General features: G+C 36.6%; 1 protein-coding gene across 1 annotated transcript; it reads left to right on the forward strand.

Annotated features, from left to right (window-relative positions):
- Positions 1-8,199: 8,199 nt before the first annotated feature.
- Positions 8,200-18,385, forward strand: PROX2 (prospero homeobox 2). The gene is made up of 5 exons (XM_051973668.1): positions 8,200-9,559; positions 9,799-9,809; positions 14,031-14,132; positions 16,208-16,402; positions 18,038-18,385. Exons 1-5 carry the CDS (start codon positions 8,227-8,229, stop codon positions 18,221-18,223), a joined length of 1,827 nt encoding a protein of 608 aa, XP_051829628.1. The 5' UTR covers positions 8,200-8,226; the 3' UTR covers positions 18,224-18,385.
- The last annotated feature ends 232 nt before the right edge of the window (positions 18,386-18,617 follow it).

The raw sequence follows: 18,617 nt of genomic DNA on the forward strand, positions 1-18,617 counted from the left end.
AAAAATAATCTAGTATAAGCTACTCATTTTATAAATGAGATCCAGAAAATTTCAAAAATCATATAGCTTATGATTGGCGATCAAGACTTAAGTCTCCTAACTCACTCCTGTGTTCATTCACCAACCCCTGGCATCTTATAATTCCCTATTAACCTGAAAGTAAAGCAAGACTACTTGCTTTAGTCACTATGGTGGTAATAATTCAATGATATTAACTCTGAAACTTACTTTTCCCAAGAGTATTTGCATTTTAAGACATCAGAATGCTTAAACTATTAAATGTCTAATAGTGAAATTTTTAATGGTTGTTCATTCATTGTGGCATCCATGGGAAAGGGAGAAAACTTTGGGATAAGGCAGTTACCTCAAACATCACCTCACTCAGTTAAATTCCTAACAAGATTTAACAGTAATAATGATACATTAAGATTTGTTCACAACAATCCAGGGAGGGAGGTGCTATTACTATCTCCACTTTGAGGAAACAAAAACAGATAGAAGTTAAAGGACTTTCTCAGGACCACATATCTAGTAAATATTGGAAGCTGAATTTGAACTCAGATCTTCTTGACTCCAAGGGTAACTTGACACAGTGGATAGAGTGCTAGACTTGAAAGTCAAAAGACTTCGCTTTCCAAGTTCAAATCTGGCCTCAGACACTTATTGGCTGTATGGCGCTGGGCAAGTCACTTAAGCCTGTTTGCTTCAATTTTCTTATCTGGAAAATGAGCTGGAGGAGAAAATTGTAAACATTCCAGCCAAGGAAACCCTAAATGGGGTTATGAATAGTCAGTATGACTGAAAAGCAACTGAAAATGTTTGACTCTAATTCCTGCATTTTATTCCCTACCCCATTTACTTGCTGGGACTAAAGTCTCTTTGGGGAGACTAACATAAGAACTCACTGAATTAAATATGCCCCAAAGAGCTAAGGCTTTGCTGATGAAAGTACAGAAGGAATTGCACTAAAAAGTAAATCAAAATTACTGAATCTTCTATGATTAAGGCTGATCTTTAAATAATAGCAATAATATCAGTGATTAGACAGACTCAGCACAAGGCCTGTGCATAGTAAGTACTTAAGAATTATCTGCTGAATGATTATGATAACAAAAATAACAATAGATGGTATCTTTTATCCAAAGACTTCAAAGTATCTTGTCATTTTTTTTGTTTGTTTGTTTCTAATTTAATCCAGAAGAATCCTTTCTGTTTTTTAAAACCCACACATTCAGAAACACAAGTATCTTCCAGTCACTAAAGGTATCACAATTCTCCAGATCCTGGCTTTCTCTTTTGGAACCACTTTGGCAGCTATTCCATAGTGTTCTTGCAGCAGTAGACTACTTAGTTACACATTTAAAGGGAAGTGGCTTATTAGGAGTTCTTTCTTGATCATGCTACTGTAGCATTATCTACCACAGTCTAAACTTCTCTAGGCCACAGTTTGTGTGGTTTGATATCTTTATCTTCAGTCAGACAAAAGGAGATTGCCTATTTAAGTGTCTTGCTCATTCCGTGTGTGTCTGTCATTCCATTTCATCTGTGTTTTGCATCTGCTGTCAAGGGAAGCCCAGTGCTGACTTGCAGCTTGTTCATGAGTCCCAACCATTCTTTATTAGTGGTTAAAATGTGGTTTTTGAGGATGCTACCTTCATGTTGTGCAGGGAATCAATCCAGTTCAACAAACATTGGTGAAAGGAAATGGTTTTTGTATCTTCGGTTTCAAATGTTCAAAGATGAAAGTTTTACTGATAATGGCAAGTCATATATTCTAAGCTCTAGATGTAGTAGAGAAAAGCTATAATTTGTCCTTGCATACTGATGTTCAGACATTTTGTGTCAGAAAATTATGTTTTCTGTCCAATAGTCATACAGATGACTGGTTTCCATGATGTATTCTTTCGCACCCCCCCCCCCCATCTCTTAGGAATAAAAAGATCCAAACTTTTCTGAGATATGGTGGGTACCATGTCATTTGTGGTGTCTGATGAATGCCTATCTTTTCAAGGATTTCCTTTCAGTTGAACAAATATGAAATGCCTATTATGTCTAATGCATGGTGCTAGGGATGTGAAGATAAATAAATCATGGTCCTTGTCTTTAATGGATCTTTTTATGTTCATTGTTTCTACTTTTTCTAGAGAAACAAAAAATTCTCAGTTTGGCTTCTGATCTTATCTCTCAACTAAAACTGCATTCTCCAAAGAAAAGACAATTTTGTTATTCATTCATTTCTGACTCTTTGTGACCTCATTTGGAGTTTTTTTTTGACAAAGCACTGGTTAGGTAGAAATATGAGAAAATATTCTAAGCCTATGGAATAGTAAGATTAAAAGGTGCAAAGACAAGAAACTGTGTCATGTATAAGAGAGGTTGATCAATGTAATATCCTGATCAATTTGATGAATTGCCACAATCAACTGGATAAGATTACAGGACACTGACCTTTGTCTAAAAAGCACCTCTCAAGGGAACAGACATGCACTCTAATATTCTGCATAGAACAGTGGCTTACAGATGTTTTTACATCTGTATATCTGTATCTGTATGTATTACATCTGTAATGTAATTACAGATTACATTCTGTATAGAATCAATACAATTTGATTGAATTGGAGGAGAAAATGGCAAACATTCCAGCCAAGAAAACCCTAAATGGGGATTACAATCAATAAATTGTTTTTTTTCCTAGTAAGTATGCTGAAGATGAGGTGTTATTCTTTCAATGCCTGCTGCATAAGTGCTGTGTAAATTGTAATTATCCTAAAGGGCTGATGCCCAACTCAGAAGCGGGGAAAGTTGAGAATTTGCACAGCTTTAGGGGGGGTGGAATGGGGAAAGTTTATGGGTAGCTGTGATTCTGGTGAAGACCAGACCAGTAATTGGCTTCCATGGTGAGAATGAGATGTAAATCATGCTTCAAACCAATTAATGAGATGGAATCAAGCCATTGCTCTTTGTTGGGGGTGGGGGGTGGGAGGGAAGGAGCGGAAGTATGATAGTACTTTTCCCTCATTCATCTCTCCCAGAGACTTAAAGGACACAGAAAACTCTTCTGATTGGATGTTAGTGATTGAAGCTGCCTCCAAGATATTAGGTAGTATCACTGGATAGAACTATATGGGGTAAGGTGTAAAAGGTCTGGAAAGGTAGGAGGGGGCCAAGTTAATGAAAGGCTTTAAATATCAGAGAGCTTTATATTTGTTCTTGAGGTAATGGGGAGCCACTAGAACTTACTCAATATGAGATGACATATTTTGATGGTGTAAAGGGGAGGGGCAAGAGGAACAATGAACTCTTATAAGGTGAGCTGCTCTCATTCTGTAGTTTATAAAATAAGCTGTGAAATGGCTTGACCCTTTTCCTAGCACATTCTCTCCCTACTTGCTGTAGTAAGGGGAGAAGGGGAATTTCTTTTTTGTACTCCAAATTGGAAATAATGGTGATTTCTAGGAGAAACATGTAATAAGTTTCAGAATTCCATTTCCTGTCTACCTTCTTCTCCTTCTTTCCTTTTCTAGAGTTCCACAGAATGAACTTTACCATATTTAATGTTTACCTTGTGAGTAATTTTAAATATAAGAGTCCTTGAGGACACTAGGACTTCCTAGAGGAGATTTCCTCAACAGTGTGCTCTTTGAAAAAGAAGGAAGATTGCCAATGTAGCTTCTACATCTGGAGTACTGAAGTCATCTTGAGGAGTGGGGGGAGGAAATCTGAATCTTGCCATTTTTTGATATTATCATGAGTTTTTAGGCTAATAAATATCTGATGAATGGGAATTATTTGTTTAGAGCCCCCAAAGTGTCTTTACTTTCTGAGAGGAATCTAATGAGCCATTTGAGTGATCTGTGCTTCTGTATTTATTGTTAACTTCTGTGAATTCTTTTCATTTTATGCATCTTCTATAGGGAACAAAATAAAAGCAACTGTATACATAATATTCTATTGTATATCATATGCCAGTGTGGACCTACTGGCATATTGAGACTACATATAAACTATGTCATGAACATTTATTTTCCTGGAGTGCTCCAGGTTGTAGTATGAGCCAAAGAGAATGATCTTTTGAGTAAAAAATTGTCCCACCATGATTAGATAGGTCATATGCACTATGAATGCTAAAATGATATAATACTCCTGGCCTCAGATATCAATACATAAATGTGAAGGGTTTTGAGTACTGAAGTAGTAGTTACTTAAATGCTTATTGAATGGTGTTAATATAAGGAGGTAAATTTGACCTTACAGGTATCAATGACTTGGTGGAATGACTGAAATACTGCAATGGAAAGATGATGTGCCTTACTCAAAAGGAGCACATTAAATAAGAGGTGGTTGTTCATTTTGTTTCTGATAAAAACAAAATAGTTGATATTACATAATCCTTCCTAAATTTTTCTCTTCCTGTTGAGGGTGCCACTGTTCTCTCAAGTCACCCAAATTCACAACTAGGTATTATTCTCAATTCCTCAATCTTCTCTAAATCCAGTCTGTTGACAACTATCAATTTTATTGTAACTTGAGCTCCAAAGCCTATTGATATGGGACACTTTCCTCATTGGTGGAGATCAATGCTTTGAGTTTACATAAGGAATGGAGTAGAGTTGGCAAGAGCAGGGGAGAGAGGAGTATTTTCCTCAAATTTTTGGACCTACTTGGAATCTCTCTAGTCCTTTTGGTTTTGGGTGCTTTTGACTTTCAGCTTCAAAAAAGATGGATGATGCCAGCCCCATTTTGGCTTGCTGAATAACAAAAAAAAAAAAAAAAAAAAGCTGGAAAGACAGATGGCAATTTCCATTATATCCCTATTCTCCAGCTTGCTACACTAAAAATTTGGGTAATTTTCACCTTGGGCGAGATCTAAGACTCTTCCCCCCACACACACACACACAGAGTTTTGTTACCTTATTCCTTGTGGAGGAGTTTCTTTACACTGTATTGTTTGGTAAGTATTCTCATAGATGTATGTATATATTGATATAAATATACAGATTATTGTTATCCTTTGTTCTTGAAAAGGACCATGACATCAGGGAGGTGATGCTATCACATGCAAATGAATTGGATTTAAGTGAGAGAGGGCTATATAAGGTAATCTCCTTCATTTTCTCTCCAGAGCTATCTGGGTCCAGGAGCAAGATATAAATCAGGACTAGTGAAAGTCCTGGACATGTGTTTGTGCACGCTTGTGTGTGTAGTATGTATATATGTGTGTGGATAGATATTTTTCTGGTTTTTGTTTTTTGCTATTGACTTGGATAAATGGATTTCTTGAGCACCTCCTTATTACATGTGTTTTGGCATTGGTTTTTGTGATGTCTCTTGTATCAATTCTCTTCCCTCCTCTGACCCTAGTACCATTCTGGTCCAGTCTTTCATTACACTTCTGCTAAGGGACTTGCACTTGGACTATTTGCAGTAGCTTGTTGGTTGGTATCCCTGCCTCAAATATCTCCCCATGCCAATCTATTTTCCCTTTAGCTGACAATTTTCCTTAAGTGCAGGTCACACTGTGCCACTTCCCTACTAACTTCCCAAATAACACGAGGTGTTTCCCTTTCACATCGAGGATCAACTATAAAATCTAGCATTTGAAGCCCTTCATAACATGGCATTCCTGTCTCTCCAGCATTCTTACACCTTAACATACACTGAAGTAGTATGTGATCAAGTGCCAATCTCTAGTTTCCTGTTTTTACTGGTGGTATTTGGTGGGTTTTTTAAAAAAAATAACGTTGGTCTAAAATACTTTGTCACCTATTCTTCAGTTTTCTAAAACACTAAGTAATTAGGAGTAACAAAATTCTGTTTCAGACAGTAAACATTTTTTAAAGAGAAAGGTCAATGCTAATAAACTTTATAGCAAATCCTGATAAAATTATAGAAATATTAAGAGGGATTATTAATATATTATTAAGAGAAAAGATGTGGTATAGTTGAGTATAGGACCTAGAGAGAGAAAGACCTCCTACCTCTGACATTTATTAATTGTATGATCAGAGGTAAGTCTCAAACACTCGATAGTTATAGAATCACAGATCGTTTAAGCATTGGTAGTATAACTATCATTAAGAGTGCTAATAAGCTTATAAAAAAGAGAAATGTTGTTACCATCAGAACAAGACATGCTATTTTTATTTCATCCCAATAAGGCATAACTGACCCTCCTCAATCAACCAAGAATATTTTTTCCATGAAAACTTTTATCCTAGCTCAAAGGCATGCTAAGTAAACAGCTTGTACTTTTAATTATTCAATAGACATTTCTAGATCTTGTTTGCACCTTGATTTAACAGAGATGGTAGGCCTAGTTCACATTCAGTTTTTAACCTGATTCAATTCAGAAATCATAGCTTGTAATTGTTGAGCAAGCAGTATAGAATACTCCTTTTACATAAGGTTCAACTATAGGAATTGGGTCTGAAGAATGAATGGATGATAAAGCATTTATTAAGTGTTTACTATGTGCCAGACACCATGTTATGTTGGTGATATAAATACGGAAAGCAAGACAGCCCCATCCTCAAGAAGCTTACATTAATTGGGGGGAGAAGGCATAAAAGTTAGCTAAATAAATAAGGATTTGAAGGAGTAATTGGATAATAGGGAACAAACTGATATAAAATGAAATGAGCAAAACCAGAAGAACATCAGACATAATAACAGCAAGATTGTAAGATAATCAGCTGTGAATGACTTAATGATAATGAAAAACTCTATTCACCTTTAGAGAAAGAACTGGTAGAATCTGAAACCTTTTTTTTTTTTTTAAACCTTTATTTTTCTTGTTTGATTTCTGTTTCCTTTCATCATGAGACTAATATGGAAATATGTTTTGCTTAACTACACATAAAACCTATATCAAATTGCTTGCCTTTTCAATGGAGGAGGAGGAAAGGAAGAGAATTTAAAACTCAAAAATTTTTTAAATGTTAAAATTGTTTTTTCATGTAATTGGAAAAAATTAAATAGTAAATTTAAAGAAAGAAAGAACTAGGAAGTGACATACTGATATGAAACAAAATAAAGGCACTTATGAGATATCACCTGTCAGAACCCTGAGTAGTTCCAGTGGCAGAATCTGGGTTTCTAGTGAGAGAGGTGAAGAGAAGATAATAGATTGTCTTCCATATTTGAAAATATTATGTAAAAGAGAGATGAGACTTATTTTTCCCAGGGAGCAGAAATAGGAATAATGGGTAGAAGAGAGGCAGATTTTAGTTCAATATAAAAATACATTTCTTGATTATCACAATAAAAAAAAAAAAAAACGGAATGTACTGCTCTGGGCAGCAATGAGTTCTCCACAGAACAGGCAGAACTCTTTATCGGAGAATAGTTAATTATATGATAAGCATGTTTCAGAGGGATTCAAGCTTCAGGTAGGAGACTGAACTAAAAGACCTTTGAGATTTCTTTCAGTCCTGAAACTATGATTTTAAAATATTTCTTTAGCTAGAGCAAGATTTGCCTAGAACACCAATCACTGTTCTGAACCTCAGATTTGCCTGGAATAGAGGCAGTTCTAATTAATTAAATTAGCCCCAAGGAGTGGGGAGTGGGGAGGGGAAAGTCCATTTAGGTAATGTATAAGCAAATGGTTATAATGGTGACGAGGGTTTTCAAAAAGAGGGAGATTCTTTTTTAACCTCCACTTGAAACCATATGAAACAATTTTTTTTTTAAGGGCCAAGATAGATAACCACATCTAGAATCAGTCAGATGGTACAATGATCATACATTAAAAACAAACAAACAAACCAAGAATACCACAGGTGTACATACCCAAAATGCAGCTGAGGAGCATAAGGAAAGGGGAGGGAAATGAGCATAAATCCAGATAGGCAAATAGGGTCCTCTCTGAAAGGTAGGTTTTAGGAGTTTCTAAGTTATGTTCTCTTTCTCTTCTATTTCAGGAGTTTGCAAAGCAGAATTTGAAAATCTAGTCCTGTTATGATCTTTCTTAGATCCCTGGACTGAAGAGTCAAAGTTTTCCTCCTCTACTAGTTCCCTTTCAGTCTTCTAACTTCAGAAAAAAACTCCATCATTGAATGAACCAGTGCATTACTGAGGATAGCCCCAAAAGCTTTAGCTCTTGAGTATTTAGGAAAAAAGACCCCAGTTTTGGAAAACAGAAACAAAAATATTTATGAATACTTTCTGGTTCTAAATTTCAGTGAAATTATAGCAACTTGATAATCTTGTGAGAAAACTGTCAGGATGGATCCAAATTTTCTTTTTCTTTCTTCTAAATCTCAGACATATTCTCACATGGGAGAATCAATGAAAGAAGAGGGAAGCAGTCCATCTTCCAGAGGATGTGGGCAAGACTCACCCATTTCCTGGGACCAAATCACCATTTCTAACTTTGTTGATTCTGACTGGTTTTGTGATGAACACATACAAGCTAAAAGGGCTAGAGTAGAAACTATCATACAAGGCATGGCTCTTTCACCAAACCCACTGGTAACCTCAAGCAATTCCAGAGAAAAGGATAGTGGTCATCTTACAGAAAAAAGCAGGGAGAATAAGAGGAAACAAAAACTTCCTCAGCCGCAGAATCCCCAGGGGGAAGAGTACTCAAGGGCCAGCAGAGAAAACTGGAAGAGAGAAGGTCATCATTTTAAGGAACAACTTCAAATGCTGCAGCATCAGCTAAGGCATCTTCAAGAGAGACTCTTCCAGCTTTCTGAGCACAGTGTCTTAGTTCAAAGACAAAAAGCAACTGAAAGGAAAAAAGATTCTTTAAAATACAAGAATGACCCAACTGACCTTTTGGCTATAGGCACTGATCAGTATAAGGATCTCAAAAGGAACTTCACCAAAGGAGAGAAACCCAAAATTTCTGAAGAGGAAAGCCAGTCTAGGGCTCCCTGGCTGATAACTTATGAAGAGAAAACTCTATCAGAGATATTAAAGAAAGAATTAAGTGGGGCTGTATCACAGGTTGTAGATTCAGTCTTAAGAAAAGTATTTACAAAACCATCAGGTCACCAGATTCAACTGATAAATAGCATCCAAGTGCCAGAACAGGACAGAAAAAGTGGTTATTCTACCATTACAGGGAATACAAAGAAAGATCAGTTTTCTATGGAAGCTTCCCAGAACATGGCACAATTACAAGCTGAAGCCCAAATGAGTGCTTTGTCATTGTCCATGAAGAAGTATTCAAATTCTTTAGGGCATCCAGTCAATTCCAGAATGAACCAGAATCTCTACCAGAATCCTTCAGCAAACTTAGCTATGACTTCTCACATTCAAGAGAAACAGATGTTTAGCCAACTATTAGGGTATGGACAAAATGCCCATTGGACTTCTAGTTCTCCCCAAATTTCTTCCTCTCAAGATACTTCCTCCCCACGGTCTCTAGATCTGTCTTGGAGTGCTATTAAGCAGCAGTTACCAAGCATGAGTCAGCAGCAATACCCACTGCCCTTTACCTCTAGCCAAGTAGAAAATCTGACTCTTCTTCCAACAGTGAAGATGGAACATGGAAATCTGAAGACCAACACAGATGTGATCCCTTTCTCTTCTGTCCATATATCCTTTACTGGTTACTGAGACTGTTTTGCCACTATAAAAGATTGAGGGAGACCTACATGACATGTAGAGAAAAGCTAAGGTTTCTCTCTCTCATGGTTTATCTCATGTCTTTTCTTCCATACCAGTCTTTATAAGAATTCAAAGCTTTTCATTATTTTCAAAAGACCAGCCTTGCAAAGAGATGACAATTACCTATAGTGTTTTTTCGTGGATTCTAGGAAGTCTTCTTGCCAAAATGATTCCCTCCAGTTCTTGTCATGGTAACTGGTATTTTGCCATTAGAAATTAAATTCTTTGAGTCTTGAAGAATTTTCTCATTCCAAATGTATTAACACCAGGAGAGATAGCTTTAGGTCATTTAAAACTAAACCCTTAATATTTTTAACCAATGATTTCAATCCCGGTAGTCTTTGTAAATAACATACACAAAGTAAAAGTGCTAGAACAAAACCATCATGCAGGATATGATGGAGACAGTGTTAGTTCTGACAGTTCATGAGGAAAAATCTGACAATTCCTGGTAGAACAAGAGAAAGAATGAAGTGTCAGAAGTGGTAAAGCAGTCTTGGGAGAAGTAAGCAAGTACTCAGACAAATTTTACAGGGCTGAATATGATTACATTTTTTCTTTGTAATAGCTTGGCATAATAATAAAGTATTATTCAAATTTTATAGAAAGGGGAATTACTTCACTTAGAGTCAAACTGAGGCAAAGACAGGTGTAGAAGCTAGGTTTCTTAATTCTCTATTTACTTTGCTGCTCCCAGAGATTTTTCCAGGTGTAAATTTATTAAGGTCATATAGGCTTTGCTATCTTGCAAAATATTTGTAATATTTAAGAGCAGGTGTGACTTGATATGACTCACATGGATGTTGGCCCTAGACTAAAGGAATAATTAACTTCCAAACCATTATGTATTTCAAATTTCTATTTCTTTCTGGCTTTGGCAGTCCACATGTCCCTTGCCCCTTTATGTTAAACAGTAGTCATAGAACTAAAGTTCCAGTAAAAAAATTATATATACATATATATATATATATATATATATATATATATATATAACCCTGCCATCCATAAGTATTATGTGGACAAATTATAATTATCTAGTTAAGAATTTCTCAGACTGAGGGACTGTATAGTATTTACTATTGGTAATTACTATGGTAATAAACAATTTCAGATAGTAGTAAGAACTTCAAAGTGTGGGGTATTGTCTCCCCATGATGTTGTTGATGAGGTCTAGATTTCAGGATTCCCAGTTAGGGAACCAAAATGAGGTTAAGGTTCCTGATGGTCAGGAAGTTAATGAAGTTAGTGGCAGGTTTGGGGTTCAGGGAACTAAATGAAGAGGTTTGGCTCCTCTAGATCCCCTTAGCATTCAGCACATATCAGGGAGTCGTGAGAACCCCCTTTCTGGCAGTCCTTTGTAAAGGAGTTTATGAACCTAAAAAGCTAAACTGGTAAAAGAAGTTTATTATTGGCATTGGAAAGTCAGCCTTTGCTATGCATAAATAGAAAGGCTGAATTCCTTGGTGGCAAGGTCCTGACAGAGAAGTAAAGTTTCTAGTGGAGGAATCCTTGCAGAGAAGTAAAGTTTCTAGGCGAGAAATCCTGACAGAATTATGTATAAAGTCTTGTTAGGAAAATAGGTGAGAAAGATAAAAGAGAGGGTAACACTGAAAGAGAATATCATTTCAGTGGGCAGAGGTTGCTGCTATGCCAGGGAGAGAGAAGTTCCTTGGCATGTTAGGTCCTCTGCAAGGACTGAGCCCCAAATTGGCTCATTTTATCTACAAGCTGGGGTTCGCTCTAGATGTGGGCTGGTCAGCAAAGCTTGAGCTAAAATTAGAATAGAGAATCTTAGAATTGAATGAGTGTCTCAAGGCTGATCTTTAATTCAGTGGGAAATCTAATCAGTAGTAAGTGTTATCAATGGGGGTGGTATCCATCTCTCAGGATAACAGAATGAGACTGTTTATCCTATCCCTCCAGCAGGGTCTTTTACAGAGTCAGGGTTCAAGGAGAATCTTTCCTTCGAGGAGCTTCCCAAGTGCTTCACCTCATGGCTCATCAGAAGTCAGAGAGTTTTGGGGCTCCCCTCATCAATGTCAGACTATATTAGGTGATAGAGTAGCCTACAGAGTAACCCATGTCTAACAGTTTTCTGTCTTAAACACCTGCACAAGTCCATTAATGGAAGAGAAGAGGTACTATCAGCATTATCTGAGAAAGATCCACAAGACATCTACTCTAATATGGCATTGAAAAAAATCACAGACCTAGAAAATTCTGTTTCATATTGCCATGGTAAGAATGTGTAAGGCTGGGAAGGGACTTCAGTGATCAACTAATCCAATCATTATTTGAGCATGAATACTAGGCATATGTCAGCAATATTTTTGAAAATCTTGGTCTGAACAACACTGGTGGTGAGTAATTTACTCCCCTCTAATGGTTTAAAAAAAATTTACTTCCTTATATTGGTTGAATTCCACCTGTATCCTATGTTGACCGTCTGAGATCAAGAAAAACTAGTATAACCTCTCTTAATAGTGACAGTTGTTCTAATATACAGCTTCTTCAATCCAAACATTCCCAGTTCCTCCCATTCCTTTTAGAGCATGACTTTGATCTTCCTCTTCTAGATGAGTTCTAGCTTATCAATCTCTCTCCTAAACAAGATACCCAGAACTTAATATATTAACATTCCATTCATGGCCTGACTAGGGCAAAGCACAGCAGAATCATTACCTCCCTTAGAATGGAAGTTTCTATTAATGCTGCCTTTAAGATTACATTGGCCTTTTTGGCTGCCACATTCCACTGATCACTTCTTTTGAGTTTGTACTTCATTAAAGGAGATCTAGTGCCATGTCTCCTACCTTTTTACTTCAGTATCTAAGGGGTTCATCTAGCTGGACTGACTGGACTCGCTGTTCTTGGATCTTCTTGGATTTTCTAGGGTTGGCCTTGTGCCAAAACATCATTCAAACTAACTGTCTATATGGTAATACTCTAAGGGATAATAAAATACTCCAAAATATTCTCCCCCTCCTCACCCCATCCCCCAAAACATATATTCATTCTTTGGAGACCTATTACCTTGGGTCCTGAAAACTTAACAGGTTTTAACAGTACTCAAATAACTCACAAATACCTCTGATAATATTGGGGTCTTTTAAAGGATTACCAGGAGCTAGATCCTAAGGAAGAGGAATGGGACCTAGGCTATTAGGATGATGTAAAGGAAATTGAAAGCCGAAGACAAATCTTTATCTATTATTATTAGGGCTATTTTGTTATTTTAGGACTATTCAAGGATTAATGTCATTAGTTGGTTTTCTTTTGCTAAATTTTATCATAATAATTACTGATCCAAAGCTTCTTATGATAGGTAATTTAACCTTAAATCACCCCTTTATTATTCAGTTTTGTTGTTTTCAAATTCTCAGAATTGATTATTCCTATGTAACAACTCTTTTCCCTTAAGGACAAAAAACATTTAATTCTACACCTCCCCACAGCCATGACCTTTATGATATCAATGCAGAATTATAGGTTTGAAACTGGAAGAAATCTTAGAAATCAACTAGTTTAACTTTCTCATTTTGCAAATGAGGAAATTTGAGACCCAGAGATCATGCAATAAATGGCAGTGCAGAGATTTGAATATAGGTACTCAGATTCTAAGTCCATATTGGAGCCATTATTAAGTCTCCATATTAAATATCATATAGACACCAGGACCAGAATTGATAATTTATTCAGTGATGCATATCTAATTTAATATACTTGAATAATAGGAGGTAGTCTGTTAGGGTCTGGATCCTACTTTCCAGTGATGCAAATTTTCTGAACTACATTTTACATATGCTTATGTAAGACTAGTAGATTCATTAAATGTTAGGGGCCTTAGAAATCCATGTAATCCAGTTCCCTTATTTTATAAGGTGAGGAAAGTAGAGTTCAGAGAGGCAAAGGAACTTTTTTGCTTGAGTTTTTCAACGACTTAGCCCATATGGGAGAAGGCTGGCATCTTCATTTATATATATATAGTGCATTCTTCTTCAAAAGAAATAACAAAAAAGGCTCAGTCAGTTTCTGTATTTAAAAAGAAAATCATTGATAAGCATGGGGCCACTTGCTTATTAATCTTAATCGTCTTTACTCATGTCAAATAAATACTCCAGAATTCAAAAGTACTGCATCACATAAACTATTGTGAGTTTGCGTTTAAACATATATGATTCCAAGCTTCAAAATGTAAAATTGGTGAATTATAAAAAACAAAAATAAAACAACTGTATATATGGTATCAAACATCAGGAAAGAACAATATTTACTCAATCTCATCTGAATTATGCAACAAAGGAAGAAGAGCACCCATTTGCAGTAAAAATAAAAGCCACAAAGAGCAAGACAATTCATAGTTCAAAGGGATTGATATAAATTATCTCTCCTTGACCATGGGATAAATCCAGGAGGGACTAACCCCTGGACACTTGAAGAAGGCCAAGCTGATGTTTTTTTTCACCCGTTATCCAAGCTCCAGCCTCCTGAGAGTCTATTTCCCTGATGTTCAGGTAAAAACAATTCAATTCATTTGCCCGGCTAATGCCAACAATCAATAATTTTGAAAACACTTTACAGGTTTTACTTAGCTAGGGAGAAGAGAACTAAACAATGCTACTACTTCGAATTATGTACTTTAGTTCCCCCAAGTGGTTAGTTGTAGAAAATACAATGAAATACAAACCTTATTTGACCTTAAGGCAGCTGAGTAGGAAGAGGCAAGCTACAGAAGACAAGAATAAGTACAAGTTTTAGCAAGCTTTTAAAAAATTTATTTGAAGGTCTTAAAATCATAGATTATTAGGAGATGGGAGGGACCTTAGTGATCTGGTCCAACTTCCTCATTTCACATTTGGGGAAACTTACTGTAGAGGTCAGGTGACTTGTTGGAAACCCAGTGCCAGGGTCAGGACTTGGTCTCTGGCCTTGGGACAGTGCTCTTCCCACTACACACCACTCTAGTTGTAGTAATTTACTTTAACAGCAAAGTTACAAGATCATTAGAGAGCTCTGATCCAGTCAAGACTACATGCAGGAATTTTATTCAGTAGGTTCACAGACAAAACTTTAACACAGAGAGATGCAGCAGGAGAAGTCTCTTTCCATTTTCTGTCCAGACGATAAGAGTTGAGTTATCAGTCCTAGGAATAATCACAGTTTTCCTTAGGTAACTTATAGGGCTGGCTATCCTGATCTTGATTCACCACCAGTCAGAGGGGGATGCAGCAGGCAGGCAGAGGTGTGCTGACTGGAGATAGCTAGAGCTAGTTCACTTAAGAGCCAATTATTAAATTTTCAGTGTGAGCTCGTGCATCTTCAATACTGGCAAATGCTATAAATTAGGGCTTGATTTATTGCTTTGATGATTTCTATACTTAAGAAAGTGGTAATAATGCTGCAATTAAACTTAAGGTATGTATTACACACTTTTCTCTCCTCCCTCCCAGAGAGCTGGTTGTAAATCTCTTACCAGAACATCCCTGGAGGAAGGCTTTAGGAATGTAGTTTTTTCCTCCCTTAACCCTTTGCAGATTGCTTTTACAACAATCTAGCATACAAAACATCCCTATTGTTCTGGAAGCACCAAATTGACAAGGAATACCAACAAATCTTCTAACTACTCCTTACTTTTCTTCTTTTAATTGGGGCATGGGGAGGAAACCCAGTCCAAGTATTCCTCATATGAACCAAAGCCCTCAAATGCCCCAGTAAATTAAGCCATGAGGTCTAATATTGCCACTGAAAAGGTTCTAATCAATGAGACACAACATTGAAAGAAGAATGATTAGAAGTAATGCATTTGGTACCATTAGCAATTTATATCTACTTCCTACTTCAGTGTTTCAAAATGAGGGTTGGCTGACCTAACCTATGTATCTATACATGCCAGCCCTGACAGAGTAAAGTGAAACCCAGATTTGGTTTGTTGGAAATAGGATTTCTGTTTATCAATCATCAAAGAAGAATTTGTTGAGTGACCTATGTTCTTGGCCCTGTCTATGATGAAAAGGACTTTAATAGGTGATATTGTGAATTCTGTCTGAAGCAAAATTTGACTTAGTCATCCTCAAATGCATTCATTTTGCAGCTGCATGTTGCTGACAAGCTCTTTGCTTGAATCTTATCCCTACACACACATACTACCCCCGTGTCTTATTCTCTTTTTTTGCAAGGGGAGGGGGGGGGCAGGGAAGTGTTTGATAGCAGTCATATGATCTAGCTGTGCACAGAAGAACTTGGTTCTGCTAATCTATATTTTGCTGCCTCTCTTTCCCACTGCATACAATGAAGTGTTCACTTTGGGAACTAAAAACCACAACCAAGTGGAACTCAGAAAGTCAAAGAAGTAATTCTTTCTTAATGGACAATACAACTTTGATTTTGTTCTATTTCTAAACGAAGAATATGGAAAATAACCATGACACAAATAAAATTTTTAAAAAGCAAAGCTTTTTTGAGAAGCCAAAAAGCCATTCATATCACCCCACCATTCTGAACTGGCTGTTTATAATTCTATATTTTAGGGTCTCATGAGAATAGGAGAGAACATTTTAATTTTTTGATCTGTTAATTTTTTTTTTTTCAGTTTAATCGCTGCATTACCTCCCAGCTCATTAAGTGGTTCAGTAATTTTCGTGAGTTTTACTACATCCAGATGGAAAAATTTGCTCGACAAGCTATCTCTGAGGGAATCACGAATCCGAATGTGCTGAAAGTTCTTAGGAATTCAGAACTCTTCCGGACTCTCAACATGCATTATAATAAGGGAAATGACTTTGAGGTAAGATTACCTTGTTTCCCACAAGGTATTATAATCAATATTTGTATGATAATGTTGAGAATTTAAGGGAATATGATATTGCTTTTCTTAAGAGATCAATAGAAGATTACTAAAAATGACCTAGACATAGTTAACTAGAAATTACCACCACCAAAGAGTAGGAATAGAATTGAGCGGAACAAATTTCCATTTCATTGTCCCACTGTATTTAGGAAATATGGGTCTGGGAAGAGAGAAAAATCTACCTTAATGTTAATATTTAGCCAACATTCAAATTTCTAATCTTTTAGGATCTTTCTGAAGAAGATATTTTCTGTAGTATACTTGAGTGATAAAGCTATCAATACAAGTGCACAAATAGCCTATTTGATTGATGTTTCTGTTACAAAACAACAGGCAAATCTCTTAACTACCACGGACAATTCATTATAATATAACATATTGTTTTCTCTGAGCCAGAATTGATTCCATAATGAATTCTCCCCTTTTAAAAACCACACAATTAAGTGATTTGTTCATCCACTCATCTATCCATCAATCAGTATTTGGTCACAATTACAAATAGGTAAATGACTACTTCTGGGAAAGGAGATATTGACTCAGTTGGCAAGTACTCAATTACAACAAGATTTTTGGAAACCAGAGAATTGAACTAGACTTTCTTTTGTCTTGAGTATTATCATTGAGTGCTGGAATGGACTTTAGGGATCATCTCATTTAACCCTTTCATTTTACAGACAAGGAAGCAGTCCCAAAAAAGTAAAGTAAATCCCTCAAGATCATATAGAACTGTCTGAGAAGCTTTCTATCCTCAATCCTTCATAGATTCTGTAAATTCTGACTGCTCCCTGATTATATCAACTTGATTCTTTAAAAGTTTCTTTTGGCTGGCATGTGGAATAGCAAAGCTGTTTCATAGCCTTACTTGATTTATTCAGGTTTACTTAAAAAACAAAGCACTAACAATTAATGTGAAAAGTCAATGCCACATCTCTAAATTTCAGTACAACCATTTGACATGTAGAGGCCAATGAAGTCTAGGGTCTCTGAGGCCGGAATTAACAGATGGGGCCTGTGCATTAATGGTGACATTCTAGGAACTTGGGTCTACTTTCTATAGTCTGGCTTGAATCAGATTTCTGGGCTTGCCTCCCAATTGACAATGGGAACCAAAGAATTCTGAGATACTTGAGTTGACTTTACAGGGAAGGAGTTGGGGGTGGGAAGTGGAGGATTTAGAAGTGCTTAGGTATGAGCAAAAGTATTATTACTTAAGAGATATTCATTATGTCAGGTTTATAAGAAAACAAGGGGGAAAAAAAGCCATGGTGTATGAACCACGGATTCTTTATGACAGCAAGATATTTTGCTGTAGGATTTATAAAAATGGTAATATAGAATGTTCCTTGTGTGCTCAAGGGAAGATTTTTTTGTTGCCACCATTTAGTTTGAATATATTCTTTGGTGTCTGTTGAAGGGGACTCTGAAGCTTATCCCCACAAAAATCAGGGAGGATCTCAGCTCCTTGGTGCTTTCTTTAGTAGGCCAGTTGTGCCTATCCCAACACTCACCATGGAATGTATAGTGTTTAATATGTGTAGTGGCCTTGTTTTGTTCATTTCTTTGCCTCGGCAGGTCCCAGACCAGTTCCTGGAAATTGCCAGCCTGACACTGCAGGAGTTCTTCAATGCTGTCACAGCAGGGAAAGACTCAGACCCCTCCTGGAAGAAACCCATTTATAAAATCATTTCAAAACTGGACAGTGACATTCCTGAGATATTCAAATCTTCCAGCTGTCCACAGGAGCTACTTCAGAATTAAGAGTCTACTAGAGGAAAGGAGTTGTCCTTTTTCAAGGCAAGAAATGCAGAATAATGTGCCAGAAAAATACTGCGCTGGGCTTAACATGCATTTGTATGGAAGTGCAAAGAATATATAGCTTTACTGATAGGGGAAAGCAAAAAATAAATAGGACTATTACCATTTCTTTGCCAATATTCTCTTCCCTGAGTCTCAAAAGATATAGTACTATGAAATTACATCACTTAAATGCAACTGGCTAGCTTCACACATGTTATGTAGGATTACCTTACATGTGACATTTGAAATTTAGTAAGGATTCCACAGGATTATATCCTGGCCCTCCTTGGCTGGATGCTGAATTTCTATGTTGTCCACAATGGATATATTCAATAAGTATCCCAGCTCTATGGGA

The sequence above is a fragment of the Antechinus flavipes genome, chromosome 2, assembly GCF_016432865.1.
Source record: "Antechinus flavipes isolate AdamAnt ecotype Samford, QLD, Australia chromosome 2, AdamAnt_v2, whole genome shotgun sequence".
Classification (NCBI taxonomy): Eukaryota; Metazoa; Chordata; class Mammalia; order Dasyuromorphia; family Dasyuridae; genus Antechinus; species Antechinus flavipes.

Coding starts and splice junctions, on each gene's coding strand:
- PROX2 (XM_051973668.1), top strand. CDS start 8,227: ATGGATCCAAATTTTCTTTTTCTTTCTTCTAAATCTCAGACATATTCT. Junction 14,133..16,207: donor TCTATTTCCCTGATGTTCAG/GTAAAAACAATT, acceptor TTTTTTTTTCAG/TTTAATCGCTGCATTACCTC. Junction 16,403..18,037: donor ATAAGGGAAATGACTTTGAG/GTAAGATTACCT, acceptor TTGCCTCGGCAG/GTCCCAGACCAGTTCCTGGA.